The sequence below is a fragment of the Sus scrofa genome, chromosome 2, assembly GCF_054392235.1.
Source record: "Sus scrofa isolate SSC_HxYL_T2T_F1_AM1 chromosome 2, Sscrofa_HxYL_maternal_Yorkshire_Landrace_v2.0, whole genome shotgun sequence".
Lineage (NCBI taxonomy): Eukaryota > Metazoa > Chordata > Mammalia > Artiodactyla > Suidae > Sus > Sus scrofa.
This window is the reverse complement of record NC_139384.1, coordinates 68,054,126-68,077,708: the sequence shown is the minus strand read 5'-3', so window position 1 is coordinate 68,077,708 and position 23,583 is coordinate 68,054,126. Positions and strand designations below refer to the sequence as shown.

The 23,583-nt window shown below is 55.7% G+C and overlaps 2 protein-coding genes across 3 annotated transcripts; both read right to left on the bottom strand.

The window, feature by feature from the left end:
• Positions 1-117: 117 nt before the first annotated feature.
• CERS1 (ceramide synthase 1) lies at positions 118-23,091 on the bottom strand. Of its 2 annotated transcripts, NM_001444383.1 has the most exons (8): positions 22,754-23,091; positions 20,259-20,418; positions 15,606-15,786; positions 13,018-13,179; positions 12,606-12,753; positions 11,988-12,097; positions 1,536-2,236; positions 118-942 (listed from the first exon to the last, which is right to left on the bottom strand). In NM_001444383.1, the coding sequence occupies exons 1-7, from the start codon at positions 23,000-23,002 to the stop codon at positions 2,194-2,196; spliced, it is 1,053 nt and encodes a 350-aa protein (NP_001431312.1). In that variant the 5' UTR covers positions 23,003-23,091; the 3' UTR covers positions 118-942; positions 1,536-2,193. The 2 variants fall into 2 exon arrangements, with proteins under 2 accessions (NP_001431312.1, NP_001431313.1); NM_001444384.1 differs by lacking the exons at positions 118-942; positions 1,536-2,236 and adding an exon at positions 3,660-4,019.
• On the bottom strand, positions 118-23,091 carry GDF1 (growth differentiation factor 1). The gene is made up of 8 exons (NM_001444381.1): positions 22,754-23,091; positions 20,259-20,418; positions 15,606-15,786; positions 13,018-13,179; positions 12,606-12,753; positions 11,988-12,097; positions 1,536-2,236; positions 118-942 (listed from the first exon to the last, which is right to left on the bottom strand). The coding sequence occupies exons 7-8, from the start codon at positions 1,846-1,848 to the stop codon at positions 164-166; spliced, it is 1,092 nt and encodes a 363-aa protein (NP_001431310.1). The 5' UTR covers positions 1,849-2,236; positions 11,988-12,097; positions 12,606-12,753; positions 13,018-13,179; positions 15,606-15,786; positions 20,259-20,418; positions 22,754-23,091; the 3' UTR covers positions 118-163.
• Positions 23,092-23,583: the final 492 nt, after the last annotated feature.

Here is a 23,583-nt window from a genome sequence, read left to right as displayed (position 1 = left end):
GCCGGTGGCGTCGCTGTAGACTACCCCACTACCACCACCCTGGTGGATCATGGTGATGCTCTCGGCCGCTTCCCTCCCCACCCCCAACCACCCTGGCACGGCTCAAGAAGACAGTAGAGCGGACCACGTAGTGTTTATTGTTGCCACCGCCCACCTGCCCCCATCAGCGGCAGCCGCACTCATCCACCACCATGTCCTCGTAGTGCCGTAGTACCACGTTGTCATTGTTATCAAAGAAGAGCACAGAGATAGGCGATAGACGCGCGGGTACGCAGCAGGGCAGGCCGGCGGCGCCGGGGGCGGCCGAGTGCATGAGCGCGCGCAGCACCGCGTGGTTGAGCGCGGGCGTCCCACCCGGTTCCGACAGCGCGGCGGGCAGCGCGCACTTTCCCTGGCAGTAGTTGGCTAGGAAGCCGCGAGGCGCGATGACCCAGCGGTGCCAGCCCACCTCGCGGAAGCTCACATAGAGCCGCCGCGTGCGACACGCGCCCCCCGAGCCACCGCCCACTGCGGGCTCGGCCTCGCGCCGCGGCCGGGCCAGAGGGTGGCACAGGCGCGGGTCGAGGGTCACCAGCAGCAGCGAGGCCTCGGTCAGGCGCGCGCAAACGGTGGGGGCCCGAGGACGCAGCGCCAGTGTTAGACGGAGGCTGCGCGGCGCCGAGGCGTTGCGGGCCCAGGCGGCGCCCAGCAGCTCAGCGCGCACCGGCGTTCCCAGGGCGGTCACCGCCTGGCGGAGCAGCACCGGACCAGAGCCCGCGCGCGCCACGCTCAGCTCCCAGCTGCCCGCCATCCCCGCCGACGCCTCCTCAGCCGCGAAGCGCAGCTCCAGGCGAACCTGGCTTGGGCGTTCTGCCGGTTCCACGGTCGACAGGTCGAAGACGACGGTCCACTCCGGGCACTGCCCGGCAGCCGAGGCGGGCTCCGGGCGCCGGGCAGCCGCGCCTGGGGAGGCAGGGAGAGGGTTCGGCTGGCGCTGCGTCCCTACTCAGTGCCCCGAGAGGGGCTCTGGGTTGGGGACGGGCAGGGTGGGGGCCTGGGGGCACACCATCTGTTAGAAGGCGTCAAATGGTGTGAGGCGGCGGGGGGTCGGGGAGAGAAGGAGCGGGGGGCAGGGCATCACTTCCAAGGAAGAGGCCCTGCCCGGTGCAAGGGTGGCCAGCCCGCAGTTGGGAACACAGGCAGGGTTGGGGGTGGAGGGTGGGCGAACGCCTGGGGCCCGTGGGGAAGCGATGCTGGGGCGGGGTGGCATTTGCAGGAAGGCATCTAGTGGTGTGAAGCGGCAGAAGGGGTGGGATGGAGTGGGGGCAGGGCTTCAGCTGCAAGCTGGCTTTCGGACCACTCCCCGCCCCTCCCCACAGGTGTCCACGCGGAAGAATGGATGGAGTGCAGAGATCCAGGTTGCTTGCGGGCTAGCGAGTGGGGACCCTCAGAGATTTCCAGCCTCTCTACGCGCCACTGGAAGCTCCTGGCAGCCCGGAGCACCCAGCGGGATCTCCGTCTCTCAGACCCACGCCCCCAGCGCAGGCCCCACTCACCGCGGTCCGGTACGTGGCGCACGATGTTTCCAGCGACCCCCAGCTCCTCCACGTGGCACGGCCGCAGGGCGGCCGCCGGGGGTGTTCTCCTTGAGCCCGCCCTGGCTTCCTGGTGGTCCCGGCGGCGGAATAAGCGCCACATGACCGGGGGTACGGGCCGGGACGTGGGGGCGTCCCGGGGTGCGTCGGACAACCCGAGAGCCCGCAGCAGGGAGGCGGCAGGGCCCGGGGCAGCAGGGGCGCGGGCCAGGGATGGCGAGGGCAGCAGCAGGGCCAGTAGGAGCAGAAGGGCTCGGCGGCAAGGCGAGGGCATCTTCTTTGCAGGCGGCGGTCCGGCGAGTGTTCAGGAGCTGCTGGGCTCCCGGACCTGCGGTCTGGGGGCGGGGAAGGGGTCGCAGGAGAGACGCGGGGCTGGGCAGGGTCTGGGCCCCGGGGGGCGTGGCCGCGATTCTGAAGCCGAATTGGGACTAATCCAGGGGGCGAGGTCTCGAGGGTACGGGGCAGGGGTCCGGGGAGTGGCCAGGGCGGGGGAGAGGGGACAGGAGGCGGAGCTTGATAGGGCCAGGGTCCGGGGGCAACTGGGGAAACAGCATGGCTGGTCCCCGGGGGCGTGGTTGGGTATGGCTGGGTCCTGGGCGGCGGGGCCGGGTCGAGGGGTTCAGAAGCGCTTGTCCTTGACCAGGCCGTTCTTCAGCGGCTTCCTGAGAGCCAGAACCGGCCCGGTTAACCTGGGAACCCCATGCCCCCGCGCAGCGCCCCGTCCCGCCTTCCTTGCCCGCCATAGCTCTTTGCCCAGCCCACAAGGCCAAAAGACCCTGCCATCTGCCTGCTGGGCAAGTGGTCCCCGCTTTTCCCTACAATTAAACCCTCCTTTCCCCTCCCCCCGCGCCACCTGCGGCCACTAGAGGGCAAAAGCTACCTCCCTCACTCTGCCTGACTTAACCCCACCGCATGGACCTAGACCAGCACTTTCTCCTCCTCCTCTTCCTGGGAGGCAGAACTGGCCAGAGCCCCCTGCAACCCCACCGGGCAGGCTCCTCCCCCAACTCCCCCAGCCCTACCAGGAAAGGCTTCCCAGTGATTCTTCATCCACTGCCCTCAGTCTACCTCTGCCACAGCCCCTATTTTGCTTCCATGTCAGTAAAACATGTTATGAAATGTTTTAAAACGAATCGATAGTGTCCAGCTTAAGATCCCAAAGACCCATAACTTGTAAACAATGGGCATCTGTCCATAGGGGTGTCTTCTCCTGCACCTCAGTTTTCCCCAAATGTGCGTGCCATTGAGATCGCTCCCCAGTGCACTTCTTCTCTCCTTAATTCCACCTTCCCTGCCTGTGTTAGTGGCAGATCTCTGGGGTTCTGACTGGGAGGGGACTTGCACCCTGGGGTTTTGCCCAGACCCACCGGACCAGATCCAACAGGCCTGCCCCTGTTCCTTGCCTCTACCGCCAACACTTGCTTGGAGTTTAACTGACCAGCATGCTGGTGCCGAGACGGCATCTCACCGCAGCCATTGACCATGTCTGTTATCTCTGTTCCCACTTACGGGAACTTTTTTTTTTTTTTTTTTTTTTTGGTCTTTTCGTCTTTTCTAGGGCTGCACCCGTGACATATGGAGGTTCCCAGGCTAGGTGTCTAATTGGAGCTGTTGCTGCCGGCATATGCCACGGCCACGGCAACGCCAGATCCTAGCCACGTCTGCGACCTACTCCACAGCTCATGGCAACGCAGGATCCTTAACCCACTGAGCGAAGCCAGGGATCAAACCCACAACCTCAAGGTTCCTAGTCGGATTTGTTAACCACTGAGCCACGATGGGAACACCTAAAGGAATCCTTCATGTCTTTGCACATGGTCCATCAGTCTCTTTGCTGCAGTCTAATTTACATACAAACATATTAAATTTTTTGAGCCAATACTATGTTCTCACGATCTAGACATCAGAAAGCAGAGAAAACTCACTGTTCACCTGACACACTCCTGGGGGATCTACCATTGTTTCTGACTCCTGTGTATCCCAACACAGAAACTAGCACAGGCTCATTGGTGCTCCCTGTGTCCCTTTGGTTTGCAGAGCACTCTAGTTCAGAGACTCTCCCGCAGAAAAACAGAAAGACTTTCCTGCAGACTGAGATCTGTCACTTTAATCCGCTCTTCCCTTGGGCCAGAGCCACTGGATACCCCTTCCTGGGAGCACATATCTCCCCCTCAGCCCACTCTTCCGTGGGCTGCTTCTTCCTCATGTGGCCATTGCAGGAGCCCTTTATCTGTGAGTTCAGAGATAAGCCCTCTGTGAACCTCCCATCTGTCCTTTATCTTCTGGCTTTGCCTGTTGGTCCTCTTGATGGAGCAGAGGTGGGGTGCCTGGCTTCTCATATAGTTCAATGGCTGGACCACACACTCTCATTTCAGCTCTTGGTGGATTTCACAGCGTGTACTTCTGCTTCGACATCTTTGATCCTTTGGGAGTTTCCGCTGGGGGCTGATGCGAGATAAAGATGGTTACCAAGCAAGTGTTCCACTGACAGTTCTTCCTTCCCTCCCGGGATCCTTATGTCCCAGTTCGATGGGCTCAGCTCTGTTCCTGCTCAGTTTTAATCCCTATACTTTTATAGGAAGTTTAATACTTCCAAGGATTTCATGCCCCCCTTCCCTGTGCTTTTTTATCAGAGCTTTCCTGTGGTGATTCTGGTTTGTTTTTCTGCACAAGCTTCGAAGTGCCCCCTCCCACCTCAAAAGCAGTGTTAGTACTGGGCGCAGGGGAGGGTGCCATGAGGGGAGTACCCAACTCCAGTGAGATGGCCTTGCTTTGGGATCTGATTTACACTTTTCAGTCTCAGTGCACCACTGGAGGGAGAGAGAATCAGGGCATGGGTTGGAGTTCCCGCTGTAGCACATCAGGTTAAGGATGCGGCATTGTCTCCCCAGTGGCTCGGGTTGCTGCTGAGGCGTGGGTTCAATCCCTGGCCTGAACAGTGGGTTAAGGGTCCAGCGTGGCTGTAGCTGTAGCCTGGATTTGACCCCTGGTCTGGGAACTTCCATACACTGTGACTGTGGCAAGAAAAGAAAAAAAAAAGTCAGGGTGAGGGTGGAAGCTGGAGGGAGATGAGGGCTGGTAGAGACTTGGGCAGATTCTGGATAGCTCCTTGAGGATAAGGATAGAAAGCAGGACCCTTAGGGTTTTGCAAGGTTTTCACCTGAGTTGTCATTAGCTGCACTGGACAGATGTTCAGGAGAGGTAGTTTGGGGGTGGGGGTTGATTTTGGATATTTTATTTTTATGGCCATACTTGCAACATATGGAAGTTCCCAGGCTAGAGGTTGAAGCAGAGCTGCAGCTGCCAGCCCAGACCGCAGCCATAGCAACACAGGATCCAAGCTGCATCTGTGACCTATGCTACAGCTTGTGGCAACGCCAGATCCTTAACCCACACTGAGCAAGGCCAGGGATCAAACCCACATCCTCATGGATACCAGTTGGGTTCTTGACCTGCTGAGCCACAATGGAAACTCAATTTTGGATACTTTAGAAGGTGCTTGGAATGTCAAGCAGACACCGACACAGAGAATGGTACTCAGAGGAGCACTGAGAACTGGGAGAGAAACTTGGAAGTCGGGATGGATTAAGTGAAAGGGCTCTGGGAGAGGGGAAGGCCAGACACAGAGGAGGAAGGCACCAAAAAGGGAAGTGGGAAGCAGAAGCAGACTGGTGATTGTGACAGGAGGGGTTGGGTCAGGTCTGGGGTTTCTTTGGGGAAGTGACAAAAATGTTCTTAAACCATGGTGGGGAGTTCCCGTCGTAGCTCAGCAGTAATGAACCTGACTAGTATCCACGAGGATGCAGGTTCGATCCCTGTTCTCACTCAGTGGGCTAAGGATCCAATGTTGCCCTGAGCTGTGGTGTAGGTCGCAGATGCGGCTCGGATCTGGTGTTGCCATGGCTGTGGCGTAGGCTCCAGCTGTAGCTCCAATTCCACCCCTGTCCTGGGAACCTCCATATGCTGAGGGTATGGCTCTAAAAAGACAAAACATTTAAAAATTTTTAAAAAATGCTGAATGGACTAAAACCAATGAATTATATACATGGTAAATGGGCAAATTGCATGGCGTGTGAATTCTATCTCAATGAAACTGTTTTAAAACAGAAAAAGAAGGGGAAGTGACTCCCCCGGGTTTAGTACCAAGAAGGCCTCACTCAGTGGAGCAGGCAGGGGTGTTCTGGTGGGGGTGGAGGATGTGTGAAATGGGGAATGACCCCAGAGGGGGCTGGGTTTAAGAAGTGGGGGCAAAGTGGGCTGCTGGGCTGTAAAGGAGGGAAAGAAGCTGGCCGGGGCCACAGAGAAGGTCAAGGAGAGGGGGGGTGTCTCTCCTTGCCCAGAAGAGGTAGAGCGGAGGGAAGCTCATCGGTGGAACTATGAGCTGAGTGCATTTAGTTACGCTGCACAAAAAAAAAAAGAAAAAAGAAAAAAGAAAAGAAGAGCCCTGAGTAGGCAAGGGGGTGGATATCCCTGGCCCGGGATGGTGGCCTCAGAGGGAGACTGTCTACCTAAGTGACCAGCCAGCACGAGAGGGTTGACGTCCTCATCTGGCTATTCCTGCTTTCTTGGGGTCACCAGAAGCCAAGTCACTGGGCTGAGGGGACAGTGGTGAGGGCAGCTAGTGGCTGAGGAGACGGGCAAGCAGGCACTGGCCAGGTGTCGCTGAGGAACCACAGCTGGTGCTGCTGCGAGGGCCAGATGTGCAGTCACAGCTCTTTAGGTTCGGCAGCAGCAGCTGAGAGTGTAGCAGAGGCGGAAGCCGGGGATGGGGGGTGTCCTTGGGCAGGTCAGCAGCCCCAGAGCTGGGTGAAGTTTCCTGATAGATGGCAGCCCTGACGGCCCGAGAGATGGGGTACAGGGGCTGAAGACAGAGCGGGGATCAGAGGTGAGAACAGACATTGGGGCCGCAGAGGTGAGGAAGGCATCAGTGCTGCTCTGCCACAGGATTTGTTTCCCACTCAGGATTCCCTCAAAGTGGTTCTCCATCATTGTTTAATTACTGAATTTTCATCTATACAGTCTGCATGATTCTGGTTCTCAGCAACAGAGGTTGCCCCTATGGCTTATTTTTCAGTTTTCGGGTGTTTTTCTTTTCTTTTCTTTTCTTTTTTTTTTTTTTTTTTTGTCTTTTATCCTTTTAGGGCTTCACCCGAGGTATATGGAGGTTCCCAGGCTAGGGGTCCAACTGGAGCTGTAGCCACCAGTTTAGGCCACAGCAACGCCAGATCCGAGCCGTGTCTGCAGCCTACACCACAGCTCACGGCAACGCCAGATCCTTAACCCACTGACCAAGGCCAGGGATCGAACCTGCAACCTCATGGTTCTTAGTTGGATTTGTTTCTTCTGCACCACCACGGGAGCTCCATTTTTGTTTTTTGCCTTTTTTTTTTTTTTTTTTTCAATTTTGAGAAATGTTCCTGTGTTTAGAACACCTGTTTACTGTCTGACAAGGAGCACAGAGCATGGACTTCACCTCCTGTGGTCCCGTTTAGGGCTGCATCATGCGGGTCCTCTAGATCAAAAATTACACCTGAATTTCTCTTCCTTGCTTTTACCTGCAAATTTTATGTACGCTGGAGTTGAAGTCTTTTAACTAAGAGAGAAACGGATTTCAAAAAACAAAAAACAAACACCCAGTTTCCTGTCATGATTATTCCATGGATGTTTATTTGGATGCCTGAAATTTGAGATTCTACCCTCCTATTTTGCACTGCTCATCCTGCTTTTTGTCTTCTTTGTTTGGTTGGGGTTTTTTTGTTCTTTTGTTTTTGTTTTTTTGGTTTTTGTCTTTTTGGGGCCGCACCCACAGCATATGGAGGTTCCCAGGCTAGAGGTCCAATCGGAGCTATAGCTGCTGGCCCTCACCACAGCCACAGCAACTCGGGGTCCGAGCCGCGCCTGCAATCCACACCACAGGTCATAGCAACGCTGGATCCACAACCCACTGAGCAAGGCCAGGGATCGAACCTGCAACCCCATGGCTCCTAGTCGGATTTGTTTCCTCTGTGCCATGACGAGAACTCCAATCTTGCTTTTTCTAACTTTTTTAACATTACTTTTTTTTTTTTTTTTTCTTTTACAGCCATACCTGCGGCATATGGAGGTTCCCAGGCTAGGGGTCAAATCGGAGCTGCAGCTGCCGGCCTATACCACAGCCACAGGCATGCCAGATCTGAGCCGAATCTGCAACCTACACTATAGCTCATGGCAACACCAGATCCTTAACCCACTGAGTGAGGCCAGTGATCGAACCTGCATCCTCTCAGAGACAGCGTAAGGTTCTTAACCCACTGAGCCATAATGGAAACTCCGTCTAACTTTCCTTTTTTTGCATTTATTTTGCACCTGGTTTTTGTTCCACTCTCCCCTCTACACCCTAATAGTGTTAACATAAGCCCTTAACATAGCCCCAAAGGAATCCCTACCCTCTTGCAAAAATGCAAAGCCACCAAACCTGTTTCAATTATATTTGATACTTCAGCTCTAATTTTTTAAATCTCTCAAGTTAGGCATTTAAAAAATTTGACCCAGATTCCATTCTTTTGCTCGTCTATCTCTTGGGGTAGCTTCCCTATTTTCTGAAATAGGCCCATCGGGAAGATCTGCAGGGGCGGGAGGGGGGTGGGGGTAATAAGCATTCTCAGTTTTTCTTCCTTTGGTATCCTTTCTTTCTTTCTTTTTTTGGGGCAGGTGGGTAGAGATGCTGGTGATCAAGCCCAGGATCACATGCAAGCCAATGGGTATCCTTTCTCTTGAGTCACTGCTTTCTCTTGAGTACACTGCTTGTGTACAAGATTCCCCGGGTGGCTTGTTACTTCCTTTCAGCACTTGAGGTGATACTTGACTCCAGTCCTCCAGCTTCCTTTGTCACTGTTGGGCTGTCATTGTTTCCTAGGTCATCTCTTCACTTCCGTGGCCATTTTACATTTCCCTATGATGTGTTCAGGACACAGATGCCTTTGTATTCATCCTGCCTATGACTTACATCTTGTCACTTTCTGGAAAAATCCTCAGCATTATGTCTTCTCATATTGTCTCTCCCTGTCTGTCTGTCTCCTATTAGAACTCAGCCAGATAATTCTTGCAATTCTAGCTGTCATATTTCCCATTGCTTTAGGCTATGCTCTGGGTCTCAGTGGTGGGAGACTGCACCTTTCAATTTACTAATTCTCTTTTCAGCTGTATCAAATCATTGGCGACAACATCTAGAGTAGTTTGAAGGGTGGTCCCTGGAAGGATATATCCACATCCCACCCTCTGGAACTGTAAATGTGACTCTATTTGGAAAAAGAGGTTTTGTAAATGTAGTTAAGTGAAGGAATTTGGGGTGAGATCATAGTGGCCTTAGCGTGGATCTAAACCCAGTGACAAATGTCCTTACAAAAGAGAAGAGCCAGTGAGAAGAGACCAGTTGAAGGCAAGAAAAGGAGACTGGAGTGCTGCAGCCACAAGCCAAAAAAACATCTGGAGCCCCCAGAAACTGAAAGAGGCGAGGAAAGATCCAACCCTTGGCCTTCAGAGCGAGTGTGGCCCTGCCAATACTTTCATTTCAGACTTCTGGTCTCCAGAACTGTGAGAGAATAAACTGCTGCTGCTTTAAGCCCCCCAGTTTGTGGCATGTCGTTAGAGCAGCCCTAGGAAAGCAATATAACATCCGATGCGGTTTTTGATGGTCTCCCACGCCTCTTACATTTTTAATGAACTTTTTATTTTAGAATAATTCTAGATTTGCAAAAACACTGCAAAGGCAGCATAGAGCTGCAGGGTAGCCCTCGCCCAAGCTTTCCTGCATGTGAACCTTTTACATCTCCAGGGAGCATTTGTCACAACTAAGAAACCAATGCTGGGACACTGCTGTAAGCTAAACTGTAGACTTTATTTGGATTGCGCCAGTTTTTCCACAGATATCCCTTTTCTGGTCCAGGATCCCACACCGCATTTGGTCAGTCTGAGCTGGGATGGCTCCTCAGTCTCTTGTTTGCCACGACCTGATGGTTTTGAGGTGTCCTGTCCAGCTCTTTTGTGGCACAGCCCACATTCTCATTGCTTTTTATCCCATCTCAATTTTTATACCCCACTGTACTACGTCTAGCCATCCTTAGGGATCAGATTCTGCAGGTGGTGCCCTGGGGCCAGCTATGGCAGTGTGTCCGCTGGTCCCTTATCATTTCTGTGTGGAGTTTTGTTCTTTGCCATCCTAGTGGGAATGCTGTCATTTGGGGCTGGGCTTCCAGGCCCCCCAACCCGCATTCTTGGCTGGACATTCATGGGGGAGACAGAGCAGGGAGCAAGATGGGGCTAGGGGGTCTGGCTTGCTCTTTGCCTTGGGCTCTGTGTTTACAAGGATATCCCATGAGTTCACAATTTTATAGCAGAAAGATCTTTTAGAGTTTTAGATTTGGCCAAGCAGGTGCCTCCATGCCCTCACCACTGCTTCTTCCTTTTTTTTTTTTTTTTTTTTTTTTGTCTTTTTAAAGGGCCTCACCCATGGCATATGGAGGTTCCCAGGCTAGGGGTCCAATCAGAGCTGTAGCCACTGACCTACACCACAGCCACAGCAATGCAGGATCCAAGCCGCATCTGCGACCTACACCACAGCTCACAGCAACACCAGAGCCTTAACCCTCTGAGTGAGGCCAGGGATGGAACCCGCGTCCTCATGGATGCTAGTCAGATTTGTTTCCGCTGAGCCATGACGGAAACTCCTGGCCACTGCTTCTGGAAGCCTCTAAGGGTTGGTCATACTCAGTGAGCCCTCACCAATCTCTACACACAATTCCCAACTCGTGTTCGCTGAATATCGACAATCCAACACCCTCCAAACTAGACTCCCAAGCCCCACTCCCACGTGCACATGGCCCTGCCCTGAGTCCAATCTTGGTAAATGGCAGCTCGAGCCAGAGCTCTTGGGTAGGCTTGATTCTTTTATTTCTGTTTTACCTACATCCAAAGCAAGTTTGGTTGGTTCTACAACAATGTTGGGGTGACCTCCCTTGCTGCCCGGCCCTCTCATGCCCACAATCCTTGCTCACCTGCCTGACTCCTCTCTATCCTGGGTGCTAGCAATCCTCTGGTTCTCTGCTCCCCATCTCATGTCTTTCAAGGAAGATTTTATTTTATTAATTTATTTAGTCTTTTGTTTTTTTAAGGATTGCACCCATGGATAAGGAGGTTCCCAGGCTAGGAGTCCAATCGGAGCCACAGCTGCCAGCCTACACCACAGCCACAGCAATGTGGGATCTGAGTCCCATCTTTGACCTACACCACAGCTCACAGCAATGCTGGATCCTTAACCCACTGAGCAAAGACATGGATCCAACCTGTGTCCTCATGGATGCTAGTCAGTTCGTTTCTGCTGAGCCACAATGGGAACTCCTTACTTTATTTTTTGCCTTATAGGGCTGCACCTGCAGCATATGCAAGTTCCGAGGCTAGGGGTTGAATTGGAGCTGTAGCCGCCGGCCTACGCCACAGCCACAGCAATGCCAGACCCGAGCTGCATCTGCTACCTATACCACAGCTCACAACAATGGATCCTTAACCCACTGAGAGAGGCCAGGGATTGAACCCGTGTCCTCATGGCTACTAGCAGGGTTTGTTCCTGCTGAGCCACAATGGGAACTCCTTTCGAGATTTTTAAATCTCTGCTTCTCTCATTCTCACTGTCCACTCTGAGCCCACTGATTCCCAGAAACCACCTTCCCAGATGAGTCACTGATGACCTCCTGGGGGCCATATCAGTGCATCTGCTGGGTAGCGCCCTGCAGGCCTTCAGCAGCCCCCCACCTCACTGCTGCTCAACCTCTCCTCACGCTGCCTGTGAGCACTGCACACTTTAGACCTTATTGGTCACCCCACCCTCCCTTCACTCCTGGGGCCCCTCCAGGCCAGGGGCTTTGGCCCCTGGTAGGTCCTAAGGGCCCTACCTCCAGGATGTTGGACAAGGCCCATTTTTCTCTCCACCTGGGTCCGAGCCCCCGGCCCTATCTCCTGCTTGGCTGGCCAGTGGTTGCATCAGCATGAACAAAGCAAGGACGCTCTGGGCTGTCCACAGCACCCCCTCACCCCACCCCCCACTGCTATCTGCTTAGAGGCTGCCGTCAGGCCTGGCCAGTAGCTGCTCCTCACCACCGGACTTGGCTCTCACGGCTCCCATCCCTGAGACCCTGATTCTCACCCCTCACCATCTGCCCTGATCTTCCTGGCTATCAGTCCTGACAGCATCTAACTCTGGTGCTACATCATCCATGCCTTTATCACAGTCTCTCTTTTGCACACAGGCTCCGGGGGGGACATTGTCCGCATCGGCCTCAGCTGCTGCCGTGTCTCCAGGGCCTGCCCACAGAGCGCACTCGGTCAGACAGACGTGGCTAAAGGAACGAACCGGGGCGGCGGCGGCCCCTCCACACTCACTCAGCTTTGTGGGGCTGGGGGCTCGGGGCCTCAGCTGTGTCGTATTCCCTCACGTCCTTCAGCTCTCGCACCTGGCCCGTCAGCACCTTGGCAGCAAAAGCCACGATGTACTGTGGGAGGGGAAGGCACGGGTGAGCAGGGAGCCCCTTCGCCAACTTCACTACCCTCTTGATGGCTGTGTGCTCCTGTCACAGGCACTTATGTTCTTTTTTTTGTTTGTTTGTTTAGGGCCACACTCATGGCACATGGAGATTCCCAGGCTAGGGGTCGAATCGAAGCTGTAGCTGCTGGCCTACACCACAGCCACAGCAACACAGGATCTGAGCCACGTCTTCAACCTACACCACAGGTCACGGTAACACTGGAGCCTAGACCCCCTGAGCGAGGCCAGGGATCAAATCTGCATCCTCATGGATGCTAGTCAGATTCATTAACTGCTGAGCCCCGGTGGGAACTCCGCACAGGCCCTTTTCATGTTGCCTCATATGCCCCTCCAGCCTGGGCGTGTGTGAGAAGGGCCTGCACCTGGACCACTCCTTGGGGACAAGGACCAGGACAGGACTGGTCTCTGGGGCGGGGAGGGGGGTGGATGTCGAGGCGTTGCGGGTGCCAACTCACCAGGAACCAATAGAGGTTCATGAGGGTGAGCAACAGCAGGAGTGCGTTGAAGAAGAAGTAGAAGGGGATGTCAGGCACTGAACGCAGGCTGCAGTAGCTCGTGGCATATAGGACCTTGAGCGGGAACCAGTAGAGGCGGAACCAGAACCTGCACGAGGGAGGGACAGGTTGGGGAGGCTATGGGAGACAGCAGGAGGGTGGCCTCCTCTGGTCTTTGTGCATCTGTCATCCATCTGTCCCCGCGCTTCCCTGTCTCCTTACCCCACCCCTGTTCACTCCTGCCCCACTAGCTTCTGCCGAACTCCAGTGTTGCGGCTTCCCTGTCAGGCCCCGCCCACCTCGTCAAACCCCACCCACCTCCACCAGGTCCCCCGCCCCTTCCACTAGGCCCACCTCCGTCCCTGGCGCTCACCAGCTGAGGCTGAAGCTGAGGCAGCCCAGGTCTGCAGCCAGGGCGTGCAACCGGTGGTGGGATCCTCCGCGGGACTTGAAGTAGACATTGAGCTTGGTGAACTCCAGCTGCACGTCACTGATGTCATGCAGAAAGAGCACAAGGATGCCCACCTTGTGGTACCTGGGGAGGGAGGTGGGAGAGGAGAGAGGGCTGCTTACACTGGGACCCCTGTCCACACCGTTCCCAAGCACAAGCCCCCTTGGCCACCCCTCCAGGCTTCCAGTGGGCCTGTTCAGAGCCACCCTCCCTGGCCTGCCTTCCTTGCCCATCCCCTCAAGGGCTAGGTCAGCAGCAGCACCCAGGCTGCACCTGTCCTGTGACTGCCTCACCCAGGCCCCCACCCTTCCCATCTCACTGTCCTCAAGTGACTCAGGAAGTCCCCCGGAAGTGGCTTCTCCAATCTTTCCTCCCCTCTGTGACCTCTGACCTTCTATGACCCCTGATCCTTACAGGCCTGGGGTATTCCATGTCCAGATCCCTCACATTTATTTTTTCTTTTTAGGGCCGCACCTGCGGCATATGGAAGTTCCCAGGCTAGGGGTCAAATCAGAGCTACAGCTGTAGGCCTACACCACAGCCACAGCAACTCGGGATCCAAGCTGCATCTGTGACCTTACATCACAGCTCATGGCAATACCAGATCCTTAACCCACTGAGTGAGGCCAGGGATGGAACCCGCGTCCTCATGGATACTAGTTGGGTTCGTTGCCGCTGAGCCACGACGGGAACTCCCAGATCCCCCACATTTAAACATGACTGCTATGCTGATGCTCCCAGGTTTATATAAATAATCTGAACACTGCTGCAAACTGCGGACTTATCTAGGAAAGGTCACACCCCCACCAGGATCTAAAGCCTCAAGCCCCATCCATCCCCAGCCCACCTCCAGCCTTCTGCCTCACAGCTGCTTGGGCCAAGGAGTCTAAGTGCCTCTTTAGACGTGGCTGTGTGCCTCTGTCAAAGTCTCCATCTCCACTCCGCCCTCCTGACAACTCAGGCTCCTGACAGCCACAGGCTGTGCCTATCACCCGACATGAGCCTTCCTTCACCGCCTTTCGGTCTCTGCTCCCCTGTCACCCCCTGCCACCCCACCTAACCTCACCATCCCTGCAGTCCTTTTATTCTGACTTGACTTTTCCTTAGTTATCACCTTCAAACAAATTGTTCTTTTTTTTTCATGGGTTTTTTTGGGGGGGGTTGTTGTTATCTGATCCTACCCTCAAGAGCAGGGCTGTCTGGTAGAATTTTCAAAAATGATAGGGGAGCTGCTCCCATTGTGTCACAGTGGAAACAAATCCAACTAGTATCCATGAGGATGTGGGTTTGATCCCTGGCCTCGCTCAGTGGGTTAAGGATCCAGCACTGCTGTGAGCTGCCATGTAGGTCTCAGACATGGCTCAGATCTGGTGTTGCTGTGGCTGTGGCGTAGGCTGGCAGCTGCAACTCTAATTTGACCCCCTAACCTGGGAATTTTCATATGCTGTAGGTATGGCCCTAAAAAGCAAAAAGAAAAAAAAAAAAGAAAGCATGATGGGAATGTTCTAAATTTGCGTTGCCCAACCCAGGAGTCAGCAGCCACATAGTGGGGCTAAAGTACAGAATGTGTGATTTTATTTACATTTAATTAATTAAAGTTGGCATAGCTACTGGTGCTGGAGGATGCAGCGAGGGCAGCTAGTCCAATGGGAACTGAATATGAACTGTTTACGTTGTTTGAATTTTTCTTTTCTTTCCTTTTAACAGCTGCACCTGCAACATATGGAAATTGCTGGGCTGGGGTCGAATCAAAGCCGCAGCTGCCGGCCTATACCACAGCCACAGCAACACCAGATCCAAGCCACGTGTACAACCTATGCCACAGCTTGCAGCAACTCGGGATCCTGAATCCACTGAGTGAGACCAGGGATCAAATCCACATGCTCATAGATACTAGCTGGGTTCTTAATCCGCTGAGCCACAACAGGAACTCCTGTTGTTTGAAATTTTCTATCGGACACATTTTTTAAAAGAAGTAAAGAGGAAGAGGTAAAATTAATTTTAGTAATATATGCTAGTTAATTCAGTATATCCCAAATACTGTCACTTCAACATGTAAATGTAACAAAGGGATCGATTGCAAGGTATTTTCACTCTCTTTTGCCCTTGGAATCAGGGTGGATTTTATACACCCAGCAGGTCATGGTTTGGATGGGCTCCACCTGAAGCACTGTGACACGTGTCCTGGCCACAGTGGGCTCTAGAATGTCAGGGTTTGTCTGTTGTGCTCATGGCTGCACCCTGGCAGCACCTGCCACATGGCAGGTGCTCAGTGAACACTTGTTATGTGACCCAGCCAAGGGTGCTATCCAGGAGCGGTTGGGGCAGGGTGGATGGGGTGGGGGCAGGGTGGTGCCTCTCTGCACCTGTTTCATCCCATCACTCAGGAATCTCTCTCCAGAAACCTCCCCTATGGACACCCCCATGCCCTCCATCTAGGCATTAGCCTCTGCCCAGTGCCAGCCTGCTGCCATTGCTCTCGCCAGTGCCCTCTGCCCTCCTGAACTCACCGGAAGGCATAGGAGGAGACAATGAGGACCAAGGTGACCACGTGGTGGACGAGCATGACCACTGAGTCCTTGCGCCAGGCGTCCATGTACAGTGTGGCATAGATGGAATGGCCATAGAAGCTGCCCTGTAGTAGGTAGGCGACCGCAATGTCCCGTGGTACTGCCATGCCAGTCTTCCAGTCTGGGGAGGGCCAGACCGGGTCGTCAGGGACCCATGGGGCCTCTGGGACCCCCATGTGACCCCATGCACCCCCTCAAGCTGAGCGTGTGTCCTCCACGTGCTGGGTGTGCCACACGTCTCTGCAGGTGTACTAGTTGCTGGCTTTCTGTTGCTAATTCTCCAACCCACCATTGTTTAGGAATAGGGTGTTTTGGGGGGTCTTTTTTTTTTTTTGTCTTTTTAAGGGCCACACCTGTGGCATATGGAGGTTCCCAGGCTAGGGGTTGAATCGGAGCTACAGCTCCCTGCCTACACCACAGCCACAGCGATGCGGGACCTGAGCCGTGTCTGCAACCTACACCACAGCTCACAGCAATGCCAGATCCTTAACCCACTGAGCGAAGCCAGGGATCGAACCTGCGTCCTCACGGATACTAGTCAGATTCAATTCTGCTGAGCCACAACGGGAACTCCAAATAGGCATTATTTTTTAGAACAGTTCTAGATCTATAGAAAAAGGCATTCCTACCCTGAAATTGGGCCTTTGCAGAATTTCCAACTCTGCCCAGCCCCCGTTTCCATCTTCTCTTACTCACCAGACTATCTGGAGATGCCCTGTTCTGGGTTCCCCTCCCAGCAAATCCCCAAACCAACAGAGGCTGCTGCCTGCCTCACTGTGTCAGCCAAGCAGCTGAGGCAGAGATCATGGAGTCATCTACGAGTGTGCCTGGCTGTGCTCCCCTGCCTCCTGCAGCCACCCCCTGGGCCTCCGGGCACAGGTGCCTACCCACACTCGGGCCTTGGCAGCTTGCCAGCAACAATGACCTCCCCCCAACAGCTCCACCCCCACCCCCACCCCCGCCACCTCCTCTCCACGGCCCATTGCAAGGGCTCTTCCCGCCTGACCTGGAACTCCAGACTGTGTCCTGCTTTCTGCAGCTCCTTCTCTGTCCAGACCCCAAAATGGTCCCCCTGGGCTTCATCCCAGGCTTCCTGCTCCCACGCTTCAGTGATCTGGAGCCAGACCCTCAAGTCCCTGTGGAGTTCTGCTGTCCCCTAGACACTTCTTATGCTGTCACCTCAGTGAGAACCCATCCTCTCTGCCCTGGCCCCTCCTGCAACAGAGGTCCACTTGGGCCCCCATCTGGGGGTCCCTGTTCAGTCCCCGCTGCCACTAGCTCGCCCTGCCCCTGCCCCCCCTCCCTGGTCCAGATGCCACCATCTCCTGCCCAGCGCTGCCCCAGCTCCTCCTGTTCCCAACAGTCTACTCTCCCCACAGCGGCCTCCATGGCTATGAATACACAGACCCCATGGTCTGGCAAGTCTGCTCTTGGCCTGTGTCCAGGGGAACGGAAAACAGGGACTCAACAGATCCTTGTACACTCACGTCCAGAGCAGCACAATCATCAAAAGGGGAATAGCCCAAATGTTCATCAGTGGGTGAACGGGTACAGAAAATGCGGTAAATTCACACAATGGAATATTATGTGCCCCCACAAAAAGGAAAGAAGCACTGACACACACACTACAATGTGGATGAACTTCAAAAACATTAGGCTGAGTGAAAGAAGCCAGTCACAAATGGTCATGTATTATCACATGATTTCAAGCAAATGAAATGTCTAGAACTGGCAAGTCCATAGAAGCAGAAAGTAGATCAGTGGTTGCCAGGGACTGGAGGGGTAAGGGGATTGGGGGCTGACGGCTAACAGGGTCTCCTTTTGGGGTGATGGAAATGTTCTGGAACCAGACAGGAGTGGTGCTTCCACAATACTGTGAATGTGCTGTCTGCCACTGAATTGCTCACTTTGAAAATGGTGAGTTTTTCTGGAAGCTACTCCAAGAAGTTTCCTCCATCAGACTGACCTGCTTCTGCTGCTCTAAGGCAGCCCCTGTGTACTGAGTGGAGACCCATGGGTGAGCACAGGGAAATGCCCTTGTCTCTTCCTGTTTCTGCTTCAGAGGCTTTATCGATCCCTTCTGGGAAGTCCCTCTCCTCATGTCTGAACTAGAACCTCCTCCCTATGGCTGTGCAGTCTCCAGCTCATATTGGGTGGTGAACTTAACCTCCCAAGGTTTCAAGACTGGGACCAGGTCTTAAAGCAGAAAGTCAAGTAGCTCAAAACATGTTTGGAGACAGAGGGTTCTGCCCACCCGGTGAGAAACGAAATGTTCCCTGAGCCCAGCCCTACCCTGAATTGTATAGTATATAAATTTGTTTTGTTATTTTAAAATTCTTTTGAAACACAGAGAATAAAGCAGGAGTATAATCTGCCAAAAAAAAAAAAAAAAAGAAAGAAAGAAAGAAAGAAAAGAAAATAGTGAGTTTTTTAAAGTTGGGATAAAAAAAATGTATGAGACAGAAAATTTACCATCTTTTTTTTTTTTTTTTTGTCTTTTTAGGGCCGCACCCGAGACCTATGGAGGTTCCCTGACTAGGGGTCGAATTGGAGCTTTAGCCTCCAGCCACAGCCACAGCCACAGCAACGCAGATGTGAGCCTCGTCTGTGACCTACATCACAGCTCACGGTAACGCTGGATCCTTAACCCACTGACCAAGGCCAGGAGTCGAACTGTAACCTCATGGTTCCTAGTCGGATTCGCTTCCACTGTGCCACGACGGGAACTCCCATCGTAACCCATTTTGAAGTTCAGTAGCACTAGCTATTTTCACACTGCTGTGCAACTGATCTCCAAAACTCTTTTCATGCTGTAAAACTGAAACTGACCCCATCAGACACTCCCTCTCCGTCTTCCCTCCCCCGGCCCCTGGCACCCACCATCCTACTTTCTGTCTCTATGGATTTGACGACTCTATATAATTCCTCATGTAAGTGGAATCACACAGCATTTGTCTTTTTGTGACTGGCTAAAACGGTTAATTCTATGTTACATAAATTTCTTTTCTTTTTGGCTGCCCCGGAGGCATATGGAGTTCCTGGGCCAGGGATCAGATCTGAGCTGCAGCTGCGGCAATGCTGGATCCTGAACCCACTATGCTGGAATGGGGATCGAACCTCCATCCCAGCGCTCCCAAGACACCACTAATCCCCTTGAGCCACAGTGGAACTCTGCATCTTTAGTAAATTTTACTTACTAAAAAGCGCAGGACACCCAGCATATCTCACACACACACACACACACACACACACACACACACACACACACACACGCCCCCACCCCCAGTTTAACATGTCCAGGGAGCCCCAAGGCTCAGCAGCAAAACCCACATTCCCAGCTGGGCCTCCCCCTGCGTTTTGTGCGCAGGTGCAGGTGGCGATACAGTCAACAGAGGGAAGGAGCCCTCCCCCCACTCCCCACCACCATCTGCCAGGTGCCTCTGTCCCTCTTTAGAAGGAAGGGACGCAGAGGCACCCTCTGTGGAAACAGGACACCAACTTTTCCACCTGTATCACACCGGCAAGACTTGCTACAGGGGGGCGCATAGCCCCCCTCCAGCCGGGGGGCCCGAGAAATGGAGCAGAGGGAACAAAGGAACAGTTAATTCCACGCAGGTTGGCGGCCCTGCTCTGTCTGTGGGTGTCTGACCTCCTCTCCACACACCTGTTGCTCTGGACTCTCCATGTCACCCCCACCTCACCTCCTTCCCTGACCTCCAGTATTAGCCCCCTGGGCATCCCACACCCAGCTCCTGGTCTCCCCCAGACCTGCTCCACCCCCAGCCCCTAGACCACCGTGTGGGCCCCACCCTCCTCCACACCCACCTCCTCCACACCCACCTCTGGTTTGGCAGCAAATCCTACCAATTCTACCTTTAAAACAGTTATCGAGGAGTTCCCATCGTGGCTCAGTGGTAACCCAATTACAAACCTGACTAGTATCTATGAGGATGTAGGTTCGATCCCTGACCTCACTCAGTGGGTTAAGGATCCATCGTTGCTGTGAGCTGTGGTGTAGGTCAGCAGCTGCAGCTCCAATTTAATCCCTAGCCTGGGAACTTCCATATGCCACCAGTTTGGCCCTAAAAAGACAAAAAAAAAAAAAAAAAAAAAAAAAAAAAAATCTCAAATCAGCCACTCTGCCTGCTCGGGCCCTGACCTGGTCCGAGCCCTCATGCTCCCATCCTCAGCCCCCTCCTCAGATCATTCTGTCAATGTCCCCCCTCTCTGCTCACGGCCCTCCGGTAAAGACCCTTGCTGCCCCCTGCCCTGGCTGACTGGGCTCCTTGCTGCTTTTGTTCAGCCAGTGTCCATCTGACAGTGATCTTTGCACATATCAAGCTTATGCAAGCCCCAGGGCCTTTGCACGTGCTATTCCTGACACTTAGATGCATGACCCACACAAAGGGTCACCTCCTCTGGGGTGCCTTCCTGAGCCCTGACAGGGTCAAGTGCCTCCTCTCCTGGCCCCAGGGGCAGACAATCCAGCAAGGGATGTCTGATCAGTGTCCGGCTCCCCCCACATACCCTTCTCTGAGTTTAGAACCGAGCCCTCCCCCTCTTGCCCCTTCCTGGCCGATGGCGGGTCCCTACCATAGAAGACGGAGGGCGGGTCGTGAAAGAAGGGGTAGTCAGTGCCGAAGAGCAGGTAGGCGCTGTAGCTCCAGGCGCCCAGGTAGAAGAGAAACTTCCAGGCGCTCTCAGGCATCTTGGCAGCATCTCTAGGCTGGAGGCGGCACCGCTTGGCTAGGGGCTACAGGTGAGAAGGCGGGCAGCCATCAGCACTAGGGGCCAAGGGCTGCTCCTCCAGGATAGGGAAACCAAGGCCCAGGGACTCCCCAGGCCAGGCAGTGTTGGGGAAGGCCAGGACCGGTACCCATAGCCACCTGGAACGTAACCAGAGCCCACGTGCGCCTGCCAAGCGCTAAACTTAGTGCCCAGCTGTCCAGCCACAGCGACATGGGGAGGAGGCTTGAGCGAAACGTGAGGGAAGGCTGTGAGGGAAGGAAGGGGACACGTGGGCAGAAAGCAAGGGAGACCAGAGGGGTCAGCCCAGGGGAGCAAGGGGTCTGAGGTGGGGGTCTCAGGGGGAACTAGAGGTATGACAGGGAGGAGGGAGGATTCAAGAGATCTGGGGGTGAACCAGTGGTGAGAATATGGAGGGGAATGTGGGGGTATCTGGCAGAACATGGGGGCTGGAACCCCAAGTGATCCCTATGGGGGAGATTCTTGAGGGGAAGGGGCTGCCTTCAGAGGAGGAATCTGGGGAGACTAGAGAGGAACAGGGGGCTGGGAAGATGGGGTGGGTAGTGGAGGAGGACATGGGAAGGCAGAGGGACAAAGGAAGAGAGAATGCAGCGGCGGAAGAAAGACGCGATGGGTCAGGGAAGGGACGTCACAGATAGGGGAACCTGGGGGTCAGGAAGGACACAAGGGAAGTAGGAGCATGCAACTGTGAGGCAAGGAGGAATGTGAGGGGCCCAGCGCCCGTGGGGTTCTGGGGGCGGGGCTCCAGAGCTGCTGGCCAAGCCCTGCCCCCTACCCCTAGGAGAAGCTGAGGGGGCGGAGCGCCAAGAGTCGCCATGGAGACGGCCAGATCCAGCTCCGGTAACCCCTGGCAACTAGGCGGCTGCCAAGAAGATGAGCTTTGGAGGACAAGGCAGCCAGCCCCTCCGCCTGTTTCTTGGGAAGGGCGAGCCTCGAATTGGAGTGACTGCCTGATCTATGGGGATTCCAAAAGTGAGGGGCACAAGGCCTTGCTGTCCCCCACCTGGCTCCCTCGGGGACATGGGGAGGAAGAACGCTACACCCTGGCAGTCGCAGCGCGACCACATCTCCCTCTAGGGCTCTGGCCCTCCTCCTCCTGGACCTCCCACTTCCCAGCTGGAAACTGGAAAGGTGGGGGAGCAACATAGCCAGATTGGGACCAGGGCTGACCTATGGAGGGGCCTTTGTCATGCCTGCCTCCCCCTCCCTGGAGCAGGGTGGTGGCTGGGGTCTCTGCCCCCCAGGCGGGTGACACGAGAGTGGGAGTGGGGACAATGGAAGCCGGACAACACCCCATCCCTGACTTAACAAGGGCCAGCCTCTTCCCAGCCAGCAGAGAAAAAAAGGCCCCTTTGTTGGCTCTGGGCGTTCTGTCCCTGCATCCCCTGCCACCTCCAGTCAGACAGGCGAAGTAACCCCAGCTGGTCCTCAGGGCAGTCACAACCAAGCTAGGGGCCCAAACGCCTTCCCACGAGCTTCCACAGCAGCGACCCCTCCCCAAGAATGGGAGGGAGGCCAGTCACCAATGTCACCCCCTCAATTACTCTCCTAGGAGGTGGAGAGGGAGGTGGCCTTCCCAGGCTTGCTGAAAACTGACTAATTCGGTCGCGAGCCCTTGGAAGCCACACAGTTCAGCTTCGAAGACCCAAGCCGTGCCATCTCCCCAAAGGCTGTGAACACGGCGTGGCCGGGGAGCCCAGGCCCTTGCATCCCTTGGTCAGAGGGTGGCGCTGATTCCAGACAGGCGCGCGGCAGCGACCCAGCAGCTCCTGCCTTTTCCCAGCACAGCGGACAAGCCAGTCCCGCTGCCACACCGATCCCGGACACCGCTCTGGTTCCGAGCGCGCCCTGCAAGGCCCAGAGGCACAAGGCGCAGGCGGCCCCTGTGCGCCGAGCTTTTCCAACCCGCGTCCTCCGTTCCTCCGTCCCCAGCTCCTCCCGGCCCTAGTGTGCGCGGCAGCTCAGGCCCTCCCACCGCCTGGGGCTCCCGCACCAGCCGGAATGGGTGGTGCCCGAATTCCCCTACATCTTTTAACAGGCTACTCGTGTCCGGGTCCCCACGTTCTAGGCTTCCCCCAACCCGGCCACACCCCCGCATCCACCCCCACCCCCACCGCCATCCCGCACTGACCGAAAGGGGCACGAGGCGGCCCAGGATTCGGCGCCCCGAGCTCCTTCGGCCCGAGGCCCCCCACGTTCCAGTCACTCTGGCTCACGGAGATAGGGGGCGCGCGGCGGCCCGGGGTCTCCGTCCCGGGACCCTCAAACATCCCAGCTCCGCAACCCGGGGCACCCAAGTCCTGACCCCCAGCAGCACTGACCCGAAAGAGGCGCGAAGTGGCCGCCGAGCGCAGCGCGGTCCAGCCGAGCGCGCCCAGCGCCAGCAGCAGCAGCTCGGGCGGCGCCAGGTGCGCGTGCTCGGCCAGGCCGCGGCGCGCCAGCCCCCAGCCGCAGTCCGCGCAGCCCCGCGCTGCCGCCAGCGCGCTGCCCCAGCCGCGCTGCACGAGCTGCGCGTAGCTCGGCATGGGCTCGGGCCCGGCCGGCCCCGCCGCAGTCCCCGCCGCCGACATGCAGCCCGTTAGCCGGCCGTCTCGGCCGTCTGCGCCCGCCCGCGGTGGCCGCCGGAGCTGTGCGCCCCGCGTCACGCGCCGCAGTTGGGCCGGGGGCGCGCCGGCCAGAGCGCGGGGGACGGAGAGGCGGGGCCGGCTCTAGCTCCGCCCCACGGGGACTCGGGGTGGGGGCGCGGCGTCCGTGATTTGGGGGCGCGCCGAAGCTGAGTTCCCTGGAGGCAGTGGCGGCGACCTCCGGCTCACAAGTCCCGGCGTTGTCGCGTCGCGTCCTGGAGGCGGGCCCACGCTCGGGCTCATTTTCCAGCGAAGGAAACCCAGGAGCCGGGGAGGCGGGGGGAAGGGGGTGTCTGCCCAGCGCCCGCCTGACTGAACCCGCTAGCAGGGCCAGAGCGGCCCCATGTCTCCACCCCGTACCCGCCTGGATGCCCTTGCCCACCCTGGCCTCCCCCACCCCACCAGGCTGTCCACGACTTGGGGCACGATGGTCACCAACAGGCCGTGCTCTGGACCGACAGAGCAGGCCCTCCAGCACACCTCTCTTGCCTCCCACACTCAGACCTCATTGTTCACTGACATGAGGG